The sequence below is a fragment of the Manduca sexta genome, chromosome 18 (genome assembly GCF_014839805.1).
Source record: "Manduca sexta isolate Smith_Timp_Sample1 chromosome 18, JHU_Msex_v1.0, whole genome shotgun sequence".
Taxonomy (NCBI): Eukaryota; Metazoa; Arthropoda; class Insecta; order Lepidoptera; family Sphingidae; genus Manduca; species Manduca sexta.
Window position 1 is genome coordinate 1,086,200 of NC_051132.1, and position 16,651 is coordinate 1,102,850.

The 16,651-nt window shown below is 36.4% G+C and overlaps 2 protein-coding genes across 4 annotated transcripts in view; one reads left to right on the plus strand and one right to left on the minus strand.

Moving 5' to 3' along the window:
* Positions 1-14: 14 nt before the first annotated feature.
* On the plus strand, positions 15-5,561 carry LOC115448436 (nucleolar protein 12). Its single transcript, XM_030175872.2, has 6 exons — positions 15-1,461; positions 1,724-1,853; positions 2,360-2,573; positions 2,899-3,149; positions 4,245-4,352; positions 5,434-5,561. The coding sequence occupies exons 1-6, from the start codon at positions 140-142 to the stop codon at positions 5,494-5,496; spliced, it is 2,088 nt and encodes a 695-aa protein (XP_030031732.2). The 5' UTR covers positions 15-139; the 3' UTR covers positions 5,497-5,561.
* Positions 5,562-5,683: 122 nt separating this feature from the next.
* Positions 5,684-16,651, minus strand: part of LOC115448437 (ABC transporter G family member 20) — a 106,260-nt gene continuing 95,292 nt past the window's right edge. For 2 of the 3 annotated variants that reach the window (XM_037440020.1, XM_037440022.1), the window contains 10 exons: positions 16,184-16,298; positions 15,021-15,056; positions 13,074-13,249; positions 12,641-12,703; positions 11,002-11,157; positions 10,219-10,450; positions 9,672-9,796; positions 9,242-9,366; positions 8,585-8,829; positions 5,684-8,330 (listed from right to left, as the gene is read on the minus strand). In XM_037440020.1, the coding sequence (XP_037295917.1) occupies positions 8,008-8,330; positions 8,585-8,829; positions 9,242-9,366; positions 9,672-9,796; positions 10,219-10,450; positions 11,002-11,157; positions 12,641-12,703; positions 13,074-13,249; positions 15,021-15,056; positions 16,184-16,298 (1,596 nt within the window). In that variant the 3' untranslated portion in view covers positions 5,684-8,007. The remainder of the gene's footprint in view (positions 8,331-8,584; positions 8,830-9,241; positions 9,367-9,671; positions 9,797-10,218; positions 10,451-11,001; positions 11,158-12,640; positions 12,704-13,073; positions 13,250-15,020; positions 15,057-16,183; positions 16,299-16,651) is intronic. The other variant, XM_037440021.1, reaches the window with a different exon arrangement.

A 16,651-nucleotide genomic window follows, 5' to 3' on the forward strand; every position in this document is an offset into this window, starting at 1 on the left:
GGAAACAATTGTCAAATATCAAGGTCAACTACTACCACAACAAAAGTCAATCTAACCAAAAAATTGTGAAAATCGCCATGTGGGTGCTATAAATATACAAGTCATAAGAAATTTGCAACGGGTACATTAGAATTGTGTCATGGACTACGTTGTAGGTAGTGTAGCGGCACTAATATCTGGCAACGTGACGCCCAATCGTCCACGTTTGATCAGACGAGCGCTGACTCCCACAAAACACCAACAATCTCCAAACGTCACGCCGAAGAGCGAAGCGGTCGACGACCGGTCCATATTCCTCTCGCCGACGTTACAAAAAAAGAAGGCTATAGTAAAAAAATCGCCTAAGAGAATATTCCAAAACCCGGACTTGGATGTAACCAATGGAGATTCAAGTCTTGTGAGTCCAAAAGCTGATAAGGTTAAAAAACATTTAAATGATGAATTAGAAGCTGACGATATGGCAAAAAAGAGTCCAGTAACTAATAAATCACCTAAAAATAAAAGAGATCGTAAATCAGAATCGGAAGCTCCTGAGGTAAAAGTAAAAGAAGATGTAACTCTAAATTTGCAAGTTGAAAACGAAAGTACGCCAAAAAAGAAAAAGAAGAAGAGGGAATCAGAGTCTACAACAGTTATAAATGAAACTCAAAATAATGAATCCAGTGAAAACCACCAAGTCCCAGTGAATAACACTACTAAAAGTCCTAAAAAAATGAAACTAAGGCGTAAGTCTATTTTAGAAGACCCTCCAACTATGGAAATAGATAACCCAACCAATATAGAACCTATAGTATCCAATGAGTCAGATACTAAAACTAAATCACCTAAAAAGAAAAAGAAAAATAAACAAATAGCAGCTGAGGCACAAGAAACTACTGATAATAAAGAGGAACAGGTAACTCCAAGTAAAAAGAAAAATAGGAAACGGAAAAAAAAATCAAAAGTGCAAAACCAACCTGAAGTAACCCAAGATCAGGAAACAGATAAAGAAAATGAAAATGGTGTTAATAATGAGGGAAAAAAGAAAAAGCGTAGGAAGAAGAAATCAAAGGCACAAAACACAGCACCAATAGATAATGAAGAAACTCAGGAAAATACTGAACAAATTGTAAAGAATAAAAAATCCAAGAAACCAGTTGTTAATCCAAATGCAATTACAAATCAAGATTCAGATTCAGAACATGAATCTGATGATGAAATTGAATGGGAGAATGAGGAAATCAATAAGAAAGTTCTGGATACTGGACCAGCAGAATCTTCTTCTGATGAGGAAGATGAGGAAAAAGTAAAGCCAAAAGAAGCTGAGACAAAAGTTCAAAAGTCAAAAGAAGAAAAACCCAATGAAAATGATGCTGAGGTACTGAGAAGAACACTGTTTGTAGGAAATGTACCATTTAGCAACAAATGCAAGAAGGAAATTAAAAAGATATTTAATAAATATGGACAAATAGAAACAATTCGGTAAGTCTTTTTTTTTGTAAAATACAAACATATACTATATCTCTACAGAGCTAGGCAAAAGCGCAGTTAGTGCTTCCACTTTGGCTGAGCATATTTCACCTCAGGGAATATAGAAAGCTAGACTATCAATATTTGTGATACAAATTTTATACCTCAAAAACAAATTAAATTTCAATGTGTTTTTTAGATCAATCTTTATATTTGATGGATTATTATAAAATTTATTTTGTGGTCTTAACACATTTTCCCCTTATATTTCCAGAATCCGCACGGTACCAGTGAAAGATGCCCGCACCACACCCAAGCTAGCTGTGATAAAGAAGGAGCTTCACCCAGAGAGGTCCACTGTCAATGTGTACATTAAGTATGCTGACCCAGACTCTGTGAATAAGGTTAGTAATGTACAGATGTTTACACTCACTTTATAATCTTTTCAGCTCTGTATATATTGTACAAAAACTAATAAATAAACAGAGGCACTTACTTATTTTTCTGGTAGAGTGCTCAAGGGCGGCCCTGAGTATATATTTTTATAAATCTCAACCTTGAATGATATCTAGAGGCGTAGCTATCACCATGTCAACCGTATCAGTGATACGGACCCTCGATCATCAGGGGCCTCACCTTGCCCATGCCTACATTAAACTAAGCGGATGCTCAAAAGTTGGCAGTGCTATCAAGAGCCCCCAACAAATTTTGTTAGAAGGCCCTTTTATGACAGGCTACTCCACTGATGATAACCAAGTATCTTAATTTATATTTTAATTGATAACAATATTATTACTTACCTACGTAAGGTTTAAAACTGTAGTGGCTAGTGCATCTGCATTTACATTCTATATTAAATTTGTTATTAGCTACTTCTTCCTTCATTAATAAAGAGACATCCCAACCACAGGCCCTTGCGGAAAACAACACAGTCCTCAATGAGCACCACCTCCGAGTATCAAGGAGCGACAGCACCGGCGCCGAGCATGACCCCAAATGTTCCGTGTTCGTAGGCAACCTCCCCTTCGCGCTGGAGGACGAAGCGTTGCGGACCAAGTTCGAGAAGTGCGGCGAGATAGACTCCGTCAGGATCATTAGGGATAAGAAAACTAATGCTGGCAAAGGTAAAATAATTATGATTTTTATTAGGTGGTCTCATAAACGAGAATGTTTGGATAGGTATTGCTACATTGTTTACTAGTGTACTATTGAGTTCGGACTATCATGGACATTGTAGCCAATTTGAATACTGTGCATTTTAAGTAATATTTAATTACTCAGTCTTATGAATGAAGTGAAGTGCCACAGTGCTTAGTAGTGTAATTAGAGTGTTGTTACTGTCTAAAATGTTTACCAAGACAAGCAGTTTGACCTGACGTAAAATAAAAAAATACTTTGTTCCCTTCATCATTCTATGGATAATGAATTAGTAACTTTGTTCATTTATAGGTTTCGGTTACGTGAACTTCAAATCTAAAGATGGCGTGGAACTCGCTCTGGCACTGACCGAAGAAGATCTCACCATCAAGAACAGGATACTGAGAGTAAAGAGATGCACGCTAACTGCACAGAAAGGAAAGCATCAGCCACACCAAAAAAGAGAGTTCAAGAAGTTTGGGAGGGACCAGAGGGACATGCCCGGGCAGGGGCCGAAGGAGGATGGAGCGTTTAGGAGGATATTGAATAAAAGAAAGAATCAGGTATGATAATTATTATCAATGATTTTTTATGTATATCCCAAATAAAAGAGCTATTTCATGTTGTAGAAAAATATAGAACTAACTTTTCGTACCTACTGTATGAGTATTTAACACCATTAGAATTTTCATAGTAGCATATTGTCAAATCATTTGGCATTCACTCATCAATCATAAAGCGCATACTCATTAACATTTCAGTAATTCAATATATTTTTTTTTATCACAAATAATTTTCTCTTATTGTACCACCATAAACAATATAATTGTATCATAAAGATATTGTATGCATCATACATATAATTTAGTCTTTTGAGCATTTCGGCTTACTGAAATAAATTAACATAAAACACCAAAAGTCGACTTTAAAACGAACAAGTATAAGTGGTGTCTCAGAGGCAAGTTTTTTTCGTAGTGAAGCTACTACTAATAAAGGAATGTGCATGTTCCTCATCTGATGATAAATATGCTTGCTTATATACAGTATTATATACGGTTTAGAACTTGAAATTAAAAACGATTGTATAAAGCGCTTTAATCATCTACAAAAAAAAATTATGGGGAAATAAGAGTTGAGAGACGATAACTATTCATAAAAAGGTATTTTAGCGACAATTATTAATTTTAATTAAAATTGTTTATGATGAATTGTAATAGAAATAATGAAATAGGCAAGACGGTGGATGTACAACATCACATCACTCTTGGATATAGATTTATACAATACCCCTTCGAAAAAATTTAAGCAGCTACTTGCGAGTTATTTTTTCAGAAACTAATTATAATCTTATTTCCATTTACTAGTTAGCAGACCACAGTATTTCCTATTTTTAGATTATATAATTTAGTAGTGGAAACTTGTAAATGGCCTTCTTTGATCTGTGTGTTCTATGATATGTGTATCTTTTTCTATGAGTTGTACTAGCTGTAAGTTTCCCAAATAAAGTAAAATAAAATAAAATATTGATTATAATGCCAATGACATTTGTAATCAAGTTCATAAGCTAAATTTTACCTAAATATTCTTAGAACTTTGATGTAATGCCTTGTTTATATTAGTTACTATAATATCTATTGTAACTCTTGTAATCTTTCCAGGATGGAGGGGGTGATGGTCCACCCAATAAGAGACAGAACTTGAGCCAGCCAAGTAGAGAGAAGAAGCCTAGAAAGGAATTTGTAGGCATGACGGCTGAGAAGAAAAAGGTATGTGTTTGAAAAATTATATATTAATTTTATTAACTTTGTTTCTTCAAATTTTATTCAAGATCTCAGTATACATAAAGGATTTAAATGCCTGAGATTAAGTATTTTTGTGTGATTTCTTTCGAATCGTGTCATTCGTTAGAATATGTGTAATTTTATTTTCTTTGTTCGGAATATCACTAAGCGACTTGGGTATGACATACTCTCTAACTGTACCTGCGGCGGCGTCGTGTGACGGGTCGGCCACTTCCCTACAATATGGTTGAGGAGGCCGATGGCTGGCACATGCGTCATACTCGTGAACGGGTGCTGCTTGTGTGGACTGTTTTGCTCATTTCGCTTGCTATTACTTATTGCTAGGGGTATTATAGGTATTATTTTTCATGATTCCTGAGAAGCTTGTGCACTCGTATGGAAATTTGTTTTATTACCTAATTTACGAGCATATAAATGAACCACTCCAAACAACAATAAAAAGAAAACATTTGTAATTTTTTATATCTTGTACTGTATTTTATACCTGAAACTGATTTTGAAAAGAACAACACCAACGTTTTTTTGCCCGTTCTTCTCCGGTGAGAAGTGCTTTCCGAACTAGTATAGTTAAAATTGACGGAATCTAAATAATGTGTAACATTTTACAGGTTCAAATTAACATTTCATTATTATAAATGCGAATGTTTGTATGTTTTGATGCAAGTTAAAAGTAAACGCAAATCGCTAAACGGCTCAGGATGAAATTTGGCACACTGATAAAAATGTTTTGGATTAAGATATAGTTTACTTATTATATCGGATATAGATGGCTCTCGCGTCATTTACACGGCGCTATACATTTCAGAACTTGTACCGGAAAAGGCTTTAAACGCGGGCGAAGCCGCGAATAACACCTAGTTATTTCATATATGTATTATTTTAAATTTTGAATGTTTATTAAAGAAACTAATACAAATAAATAAAAGAATAAGAAGTATTTTAGTTTACTTTTATGCCAAAAATGAAACTATCGCGGGCGGACCTGCGAGCACAAGCCTATATATAATATACTCGGTCTAGTCTTATTTATGTTGCATTATTTCAGAAACGCAAGTTCAACAAAGGCCAGAAGAAGAAGAAGGCTCTCAGCGAGATTCTGACGAAATAGTAATTGTGATATGATGGTGTGTTGTAAGTTAATCGCTTTGAATAATAAATATTATATTACTCCAATTTTTTTACTCTATTTGGGGGTCGGGGGGAGGTCCAGCAAATATGGCATATATGGCCACTCTGAACATTAAAATTTAATAGGTTAAAGTGTAAAAGTAAAGGAGAAAAAGAAAACACATATGTATTTGGTACTGTAGTATCATATAATTGTCATTACAAAAAATATCAATGTTAGCAAAAACAATCACAGTCCGACACTTCTAAATACAACTAAACACACGATACACTTCCATCGACATCGATACACACTATCGACGTGTTAGGAAACTAGAAGACCGAAAATTGACAATTATTGTAATCCTGTTTTGAAATCAGAATCGTTTTACGCTACTATTTACAAAATCGATTGTGGTATCGATATCGTTGAAATCGATTATACCGTGTGCAGTATATGCATAAGATTTGTATGAATTCGGTGCTTTTTCTACATTTTAACACACCGTTTTCATAATAAATCTACTCCACGTCTTAAAACTAAAATATCATATACAGCACTGACATCACCTAAGTTACTGTACACACGCTATGCTAAAGCTAAGCGACCATAGACAATGTACTTTATTCCTATTTGTTTACCACACAGTTTGTTAGTTTATAGTTTGACAAGATGGCGCTCTTTTACATCGAAATTGTGATAAGTTTATATTATGAAAATGTAATCGAGCAGTTTTATCGAGTTATTAATTTCAAGGTATTTTTGACACAAATTTATAAGACTTTTATATATTATGTAAATTGTTTAATTCATCATTAAAGAATATTTAGTACTAAATTGAATAAATAAGTAATTACTGGTTCAATTGGACCAAAATATTGCATCCAGCGCTCGATAAAACCTGCCCGTTATGAGTAGGAAAAGAAAAAACCATTCTGAAACATTTCTTCTGATTTCATTACATGGTCATTAAATTCATAACATAGTCCCATTTCAAATTCCATAATTGATTAGTATCGAATTATCCAATAATTAATCGATAAATATCGATTTGTTTCTGTGACTGAATCCTGTTTCTCACAAACCATAGTTGCGTATGGCACCATCTTATTCTATGGTAACTTGTATCAGGTATCGCAGAAACTCAACATTTTATGTCAAAGTTATAACTCCATTAAATCCATTACCAGTATTTCCTATTATATGAATATGCGCTGTGCTCAAATGTTTGAAATATTTAATATCGCTTTTGTGACGCTACGGATATTTTTATAAAAATATTTTTTTTTTTATGTGACCCTCTAGAGAATAAATACCTTTTGATCATCTTTTTAGAGATGGGACACTATTCCACATGTCGATATATTTGTTGTTCTCATTAATGTCATTTTTATATTTAGACATACTGTTTGCTATCATTTTTTTTATTTTACAAAAACTTAAGTAATTTATTAAATAATAGGGCACAAGATTATTGCACCTCTATGATTTATAATTTATATTTAATATTTTAATTAATGTTCCATACATTAGAGCACAACGTGGGCCTAACCTAAAAGCGTTCGACCAATCATTATTGCTAACATTCCCGTTACCCTAGCGAGTACATGTACTCTAATTATAAATACAGTGGCTTACTATGTACATATCGACTAACAGTCATTTAGCTATTACTATTTCACATAAACAACTCAATAACTTGGCTTTTCACTTGTCTTGTTTGTGTCAAATTATATATTTTAATCATTTACTCAGTTATATTTGTTGGAACTAAAATAGCTCTCTTGTATCTTATTTAGGCGATTGATTCAAATATTAGAATCATTTTAATCGAATTAAATAAGTCAAGTTATATCCCGTTAGTGAGTTCTGTATGTGAATTAATTTTGTTCGTAACAGTTTGAGCAAAACATAATTTGATATGCATACGTCTGGTTTAATGGAACTCGACACATTTTATGGGCAACTTTTATTCTAGAAAAAATCAAATGTATATTTAGTTAATTACAAATATCTATATATATTTGCACCTTAAAAAATTTATTATTTTGTTCTGAAGGCGTAGTCTAATGTGAACACTTAAATCCAATGTCCAGGTAAACGTCATATTATGCAGTCATTTTTTTACATTGCAGTTACCCATATCGAAATTTCATGTACGTCACATTTTAGATAACAATTTTAAAAATACATTTATGTTATTTAAACAATCTACAAACAAATTAAAATTTTCACAATTCATAGAAAACATGTTCATTCCATTAAAAAAATAATTAAATTCTGTACTTATCATACTTTCGTTTCGTTGATGAAATGACTTTCATTTTTAAAATCACGATAAAGCTTTAAATGGACGATAACGAGCTTTCTCTCGTCGGTTTCGATTACCTAATCGATATCGATAGAATGCCAATAATCGACATCAATATACAGTCCCATCACTATCGAATTTGACATTAAAGTGTTGTCATGACAAGAGTGCCCGCCTAAATTGAGCATAACCAATGGCATCTAATTACGTTTGAACTTCAATATGGTGAGTGTGACGACGAGGAACACCATGATCCAGGCGAGCGTGGAGACGAAGCCCATGTACACCTCGGGGTCGGTGATGGGCCAGCCGCGGGTCAGGATGGACCGCAAGGAGTTGGTGGCGAGGGTGAGGGGCAGGCAGAGGGACACGTACCGCAGGATCCACGGCATGCCTTCGATGGGCCAGATCACCCCGCTGAGGAGCAGCGTGGGGTAGAACGAGCCGAGGGCGAGCTGGATGGCGTTCCGTTCCAACTCGCACGCGGCCGATATCACGAACCCGAAGCACATACCGCACAGACCTGCAACATACGACATTGTTTTAACAAAGAAAAATTTGTATATAAAAACCAGAAAGGAAGAACTTCAAAAAATCAGTATAAAAACTAAACGCAACAGCAAACTGACGAGTTTCCGGTTCCTTTAATACAATAGACACTATAATTATCGATCACTGCGGACCCATTCATGGTGTAGAGATTAAACTTCTGTAAAGCAAATCTCTATTAATTTTTAATCATCTATGCTAAAAATTCAATCACCAAACCACACTTACCTTGCAACAATGTCAGCATGATGACAAACACGATGTTCCCGTTGTTCTTGACTCCGAACACGGAGATCATGAAGAGCAACACCAGCGCCGTCTGTCCGCACATCACCACGAACTGCGTGACCACGTGAGAGAACAGGATCTCCCCGGGCGCCACCCCGGCCACCCAGGAACGGTCCAGGAGACCTTCCATGCGCTCCACGATCAAGGCAGAGGATGTTAGCGCCACCGCGAGGAAGAATACGATCCTGGGGGAAGAGATGAATTAAAATTAATTTCAGTTAATGTAATATATATTAATACAAGGCAATATCTGTTTAGTAGGTAATATAAAATTTAGAATTAAAATAAAACTAGTTATGAGGGATCTGATTTAGAAAAGATGTAGATTGAATAAGTATAGGTCATTATTCTGCTTGATTTGATATTATTGTCCGACAATGAGTGGCTAAAATTTACACTAATGCATATCATTGCAAATTGCAACTAGTCATAATTGCATGCAATTTCGGAAACAGATACTGTTTTTACGCAGACTCTTAGGATTTGAAAAAATGACTTCTAAATTAAAACGATAATTAGGCAGTATTTTAATGCATTAAACTTAAAGTAAAAAATTAATTTTTTTTTCTGTAAATGGTAAGACTGTGGTTAACTCACGTGAGAATGACACCAGGCGCGACGAAGTCTGTGAACGAGGGGTTCTTGTTGCCGTAGATGGGGTCCATGAAGTCGATCGGGATGTCGCCCAGCTTCGGGTTGTAGTGGCACGTCTCTAGTAGATCCTGGAAGCAATAGAAATTATATTTAGTCGGTGAAACTTTAGAAATGAATTACTCACTAGCAAGTCACTCGCCTAACGATAAAGACTATAAAAACCACAAACAATAGCAATAACACCTAGAACTTTACAACTAAGGTTAAAATTAAATAATTAGCCTAGTTACTGTGGCCATAATTTCCTTCAAAGCAGGACAAAATAGTTACGATCAGACAATAATTCGAAGCTGAAGTAGATAAAGAGTAAACAGAGATCCATCACTTTCAAGACCTCATGAAATTTAACAAATTATTAGCATGATTGGCGTACCTTAGCGAAGTCCCTGTATGAGAACTGTATGTCGCGGTTGAGCATGAGTCCGATCTGCTGGTTGGACATGTCGAGCCACACCTGCACTTCCGATGATGTTATCGTCTCGTTATCTGCCGTGTCCGCTGCAATTAAGGAAATTTGATTTAGTACAGCTATAGGTAGGAGGGAGGGAGTTTATAGAGCTATTAGCAGAATTATTAAATTTTGCATGAAATTTGTAATTTCTGTAGCCATGAGTTTCATGTTGTATCGATTTGGCCTAGTTGTTACGACCAGCTTTTTGTCCAAAGTCTACTTCTCTGAGGAATCCGTTATCGAATAAATCGTATTTGATAAAAAACGTTTGCCCGAGGCAATCGATTTTTGGACCTCCCACTTAACAGCTTATGTACGCAGCCATTAGTTCAATAATACCATAATGTAACTCATTTTATTTCACACAAAATAGGTTTCGAAGAGATACAGGCACAAATTGTTGCAATCGAATAACGATCTTTAATCTTAAGTAATAATCATAACTTGTAATAAATGCTATTGAACTTACCCAAAGCCAACCTCGCGACCAGTGAATCCGTATAATTCTCGTTGAAGTACAACGCGCCCCAGGCCTCGCCTTGCCGCACGGCTTCCAGCGCTGAAGTCAAGTCAGCATAGTACTCCTTCACGGTGTGATTGTCCAGGTGTTCGAGGTACCGGCACGAGAGGTTCTTCATGGAGCAGGAGCTGTTGTAGGGACAGTAGCCGTCTAGCACGTTCACGTCAGCATTCACTATAGCCTGGAAGGATGAACAGAGTTAGTTACTAAAATCAAAACATTACGACTTTATTTCTAAGAGGAAAGGCAGAGGTGCAACAAGGGATCCAACGTTTCGCTTTGTATGTTCCGTCCCATGATGTAAGGGGCGGGTCTATCGTTAGTTTTGATAAGTAGAAATGAAGAGTAGTGGCAATAAAGGTCCTAGAATGGGCAAAAAAGCATACACATAGGAAAACGCCCTATAATACCAATACTGTAGCGTAGACTTTCTGTAAATCTCGGCTGCACGATTTCTTGAACCGTTTCATCAAGTGACTGATTGTGATCAAATAACATATAGTATATGTTAGTTAGAAAATTACGAACGTTACTAGAAGAAAACAAGAGTGGTGTGGTTTCTATGACAGCGTGACATTTATCATTCTTCTTTTCATTACACTCAAACATTATAGTTTCTCTCTCTACAATACTTACACAATACTCTTTACCAATGTTGTAAAAATTACAATATACAAAAATTCCAAGGTTACTAAACGATTTGTAGTAATCAGCTTACTGTATCAGTCTTACCAATTTAAGTCCGCTAGGGTCCCGTCCTATCGCCAGACAGAAGAGGATGACCTGCATCACGGGCAGTACGAAGATGAACAGCATCACACCGATGTTACGCCACATCCGCAGGAAGTTCTTCTGGATCAACGCCTTGATCTTACCACGGGACGTTATCTGTGGAATAAGGGGAAATAAATGTCATAATGGTTATTATAATGGAATAATTGACTGCCGAGGGATAATCATCTGTCGTCAGTCGACTTTCTATTGGATCCAACTCCACTTACCATCAGGTGCAGTGCGGTCACATTGCTGTGTATGTATTTAAAAAATTGTTTTTGTTCTTGTTTACACGAAGTTACACAATTGTAAGGATTTTTATGTAATTTTTATCCCCCGACGTTTTAAAGATTTTAGTTTCATGGTCACAGAGGGACTAAGGTGTTGTTCGTCCGTAAAGTTAATGTTACATTAATTACCTTATTTTAAAACTAAAATTAGTCGTTAGCGATCGGATCAATAAAATGTATTTTGAGCAAGTCTATTTCATATTATGGTAGAGAGAATTTTTATGTGCGTTTGAGGTCTATTAACTGAAACCATTTGCTTGTTTATCAGTCGATACAATAACAAAAACGCTTCCTTAGCCTGATTATAAAATTAGCAACAATATACCTCTAAAGTAGGTATAATATTAACACAAATAACAGCTTAGCAAAGGCAGAAAGGGTATTTCGTATGACTAAAACATTTTACATCAGTCAGAACAAACAAGTTTATGAGTATATGATCATTTTATCATTACGATTTAGGGTAACGTTGTTTAACTGAGGATCAATGTCCCATGATTAAAACTTAAAAATACTTTTATGTTGTGGCATTCTATACTTCCTGCCTACCACTTTTAAGTTTTTTTTTATCTTTATATTAGTTTTTGCCCTCGGCTCCGCCCGCGTGAATAATTTTTCCGAGATTATATTCCCGCTTTACATTTTCCCTGGATAGAAAGGAGCCTATGTACTTTCCAGGACTTCAAACTATCTCCATACTGAATTTCATCGAAAACAGCGCTCGCAACCCTTGAAAATTAAACGACCATGCCGAGGCAGGGCCGTAGTTAGGGGTGGGCATTGTGGGGCAATGCCCCACCTTAAAATACTAATGCCCTACCTTTCAATCAACTAAATTATACATAACTACTCAATCAAAATATATGGAGCAGCGGGTTTTTTATTTCACGGTTTGGAAGTTGGTCCCATAGTAAAAGTTATTCATATTGATGGGTGGAATAACCCCTTTTCGAGATTTAAGGGATTTTTTGTTACAATCTGTATATTACCCTAACAATTACGCAAGGATGAACCAGACTCATTCAAGTTCACAAATCAAGAAAGGCAAAAATCGATTGACCATATCAGATACAGAACATTTATACTTCCGCCCTAGCTGTAAACACAGCTGCCCTACCTTAAATTCAAGTCTAGCTACGGCCCTGTGCCGACGACAACTCATTTAACGGGTTACCCGGGAACCTCGCCTCAGAACCATCTCTAGGGGAGGATGAGGCATCAATGATTATGGAACACAGTGCACTTACTTGAAGGCATAGACACAATAGAGCGTCATGTCTACAGTATAATCTCTAAATGGTACATACATTGAAGCATCCGGAGCAGTCCTCGCACTCTGGCGTCACAGAGCCTGTCATTTTGCCGGGAATCTGGAATATCAAAGAGACGTGTCTTATGGCAACTGTAGCAACAAAAGTAAATAAACATAACGGTCAGGTACTTTCCAAATCTGCCATTACGATGCAAGTTATATGTCACGGGTGCTAACTACTCGGAATTTGCTAGGCAACATGAATGAATCGGAGCCGCAACGATCACAATTTAGAATATACAGATATAGATATATTAGATAATATAACCCTTTGTTTTAAACAAAGGTAGCTCCTGATTTTTTTACAGAACCAAATCCTTTGTAAGCCAAGTCTTGCATCGAATTAAAGTTTGTTTTGATCACACTAAATCCTCCGGGAATCTATTCCAAACTATAGCATTTAAAATAAGAGAAGTATTTCTACATACATCGCCATTAGATCCAGCGGCGTGGTCGACGATGAGCACCTCCTTGCTCTGGTGGAAGTTGAGTCCGACGACCTGCGCGTCCTCGGCCGCGTAGGGCGCCTCCTCGCGCTTCGACAGCTTGCTGAGCCCCAGCGCGCCGCCGCTCACGTTCAGTTCTACTGCCTGGTTGGCTTGGCCTGCAGAAATTACTTGGTTTAGACAATAAATAAAGTGGTTATTTGTTTTATAGGAGTACGATAAAGTGACCCCGACGGTAATTGGAGATAGAATATTGACTAAATTGTTGCTGTGATGATTACCCCTCAGCAGTCGACACAATTATGCCGGCTTGTTTAAACTGGATAAACACTGTCTGATCCCAGGCACGCGACATACTTACGAAGACCGCTATGTTAAGTTTTATGCATTTAACGTCTAATAATAATTTAAGATAATAGAACATTTATAACTGCAGTACAGAATTAGGAACAGTAAAGAAGCGGACGGGATCTCCCTATATAAAACGTATGAGCAAGCTGCCATTTCTGTGAGACATTAATGCGAGTTTTCTGTCCCAACTATGAGCATAAAACTATGTTGCTAGAAAAGTTAAGTATTTCGCCTCTGATAGGGTTCCACACAATTCACCTTCACTTATATAATATTTGGTACATTACACAGTTTTCAAAATGTTTAAACTCCCAGACAAGGTTCCTAAAACATCAGAACCGCAAAAATCTTGTTGATAAATAAATATAAACTCCACTTTAAAGCTCAGATATTATCTCTGCACACGTCATGCCTTTGTAAAATATATTTTACCACATAATTTTATGTATAATGAGATGGGAAACACGAGATGATTCAATTCATTTTCACAGTGCATAAAATTTATGACATTCTCGTATTTTCTATTTATTATGAAATAAAATTCATATATAAAGTATGGTCTACACACACACATACAAACGAGACAGGCGCAAATGTGCACCTACTTTCCGCCGTGTATATTCCGTCCCATGATGTGATATGGAGCGATTCTATCTCCAAATCGGGCAAATTCTAGATTCTGGGCTGGTAATAAGTATAAAAACCCAATATCACTGCCTGACTCGGAGATCGAAGCCGAAGCCTCAGCACTGCAGTCATACTGCAATAGGCACTGAGGCAGTCGATGGTGGCAGTACTTTACTCTGTTTATTTTGTAGCAAAGCAAGAGTGTGCGTGTTGTATCGCATTTACAAGGGACATATAAAGCCAGTGTAACTACTGGACATAATATTAGACTTATCATCTCGTATCTTAGAATGGTGAGCGCAGTGGAATACCAAACAGTACTTTGTAATTCAAGATGTTGGATGTTGTTTCTATTGCTTATGGGCGGTCGTATCGCTTACCATCAGGCGAACGGCAAGCTCGCCTCGTCATTCAAAGCATTAACAAAATATATATTATCATGTCTTAGGGTGGTGAGTGATGTGCTGTGACCTTCAGAAAACCCTGACTGCAAATTGGACTTGTGTTCCTACTCCAATATATAAAATCAATCAAATAATACGATATTCAAGATATTGTGCATATTGGGATTCGAAAAATGTCGACTGGCGAAGGATAGTTTTCTCCCATCATGTCAATTGATACTCTACTTAGACGTAACCATCAAGTGCAGTTTACCACTTTATCGCGCTCGTAAAAATATAATTTAAAGTTGCTTGCTTGTAAAAATATAATTTAAAAACACATCAACGCGGCATTGACCTCGGCCCCATTAAACCAATTTAAATGGCACCTTCGACCCATCATTGTTGGCCAAACAATTGGAAACAATTTGGTCCAAAATTACTCATCTGACCCATGCTATTGTGCATTGTGAGGTGAGTCAAGGAAAGATTGCGACATTTCATAATGTGTTATTTACAAATATTTGCAGGCAGCGGCGGGTGCAGTCATGCAACGGTGACCACTTACCATCAGGCCGGTTGACTGCTGGTGTGCCTTCGTGGGCTAGAATGAAAAAATGGGTTTAGCCCGTGATATGTGAAGTCCCAATCAGAGCGAATATTTCATAGTGAATACTAGATGATTGGTTGGTGGTAGGTTTTATGTGTCAGTTCAGCCTATCGCCTTTCATTGCTGAACGTAGGCCTCCCCTAGTGAGCGCCACCATTTCAATCTTGAGCAACCCGCGTTCAACCAGATATTAGTATCCTTTGTATTTCTGCTGCCAATATTAGGCAGGCTATGTTCCGTATTGAAAAACATTGAAGCCAGTCTTGTTACGGATATTATGAGTTGACTTCTAATTGCTACGTGTTGGTGAGCAAAAAATAAGGCGTGGTTGAGCATTGCCACGTACTCTGTAGTCCAAAGTGCATGTCTACCATTACCAGCTGATTGCGTAATTCAGATGTTTAAAAAAATAAAAATAAAGTCATATTTAAAATACCAAATAAATTGTTTAAGAAAACAGTTCATTTAAAATACTGACAGTAAAAATATTTTATTTAAGAACAACAACAAATAATAAAAATAAAATACAAGTAAAACAGGACAGTAAACTAAAAGGCTCTTCTACATATTTTTTACATTAACTTGATTGTCGACTCCGTTACAAGACAATAATGTAAACGCGACGTGTTGGCATGCGTATTGTTGTTTGTTTGTCTGTTTATACATTCATTAGATTTAAATAATGTGGCCGAGGAAGTAGGGTTTTCCAACTAGCCACGGCATTGTTCCATCTCTAAGATGAAAGGCGATTCATCGACGGACAATGTAGTGTGTCAGCCAGTCCAGTGCTCACCATAACACCGTGAATGTTCTTTCTTAGAATTAATATGTCCCGTGTACTTTTCCACGATGAATATGTAGCCTATATGTTAATTTAGGACTTGGTTTATCCATCTCGCGAATTTGTAAAGTTGTTTATTTGTAAGCGGTAATTTCTAAAACTTGCTCCATTTTTGAATACGAAGCAATTTCTGCAATACCAAGCTGCATAACCTATGTTAAAAACTCCTTTTTACTTTAAGAACGGCCTTTCGAAAATGCCTGACTTTGAACAGAATCTAGTGTTTTTAATAGTAGTAGATTTCCTTTGCTTTCAAGTGGTTTTGTGCAGTATCTCTTACCTTGTTTCCTAGAGAGCTTGAGGAAGACGTCCTCGAGGGAGATACAGCTGTACATGGTGAGCAGTGCCTGCGGTGATTCCTCGGCCAGGAGGCGTCCACTTCTCATCAAACCGATCTGTCCAACAAATATTTTAGGTTTTATTAATAGACTAAAAACGGAAAAGGTTACTCTATTCGACGTGTATTTTTTTATGTTTATACCTTAGAACTTAGTCATTTATTAACCGTTTTTGGATATTCCTTTTTATTAGAAAGGATATGCTTTTAGTTTATGTTCAGTAGTTTGGTTTTTAAATTGAAATAGCTGCAATAATTATGTCGTAAAACAATACACAAAGTTCAATTTTATTTGTCACCGAGTCCAAAAATGGTAACCAGTATATGCCTGTTATGTTAAATCATTTTTTAGTATTTAGTGTTTTAATGGCGGTTTAATTTTCTTTTCCTACTTATTAAGAGACCATACAT

Excerpts from the sequence above, each read along its gene's own strand:
- LOC115448436 (XM_030175872.2), top strand. The coding sequence starts at position 140 with ATGGACTACGTTGTAGGTAGTGTAGCGGCACTAATATCTGGCAACGTG. Across the intron at positions 2,574-2,898 it reads GAAAACTAATGCTGGCAAAG|GTTTCGGTTACGTGAACTTC; the intron begins GTAAAATAATTA and ends GTTCATTTATAG. Across the intron at positions 4,353-5,433 it reads TGACGGCTGAGAAGAAAAAG|AAACGCAAGTTCAACAAAGG; the intron begins GTATGTGTTTGA and ends GCATTATTTCAG.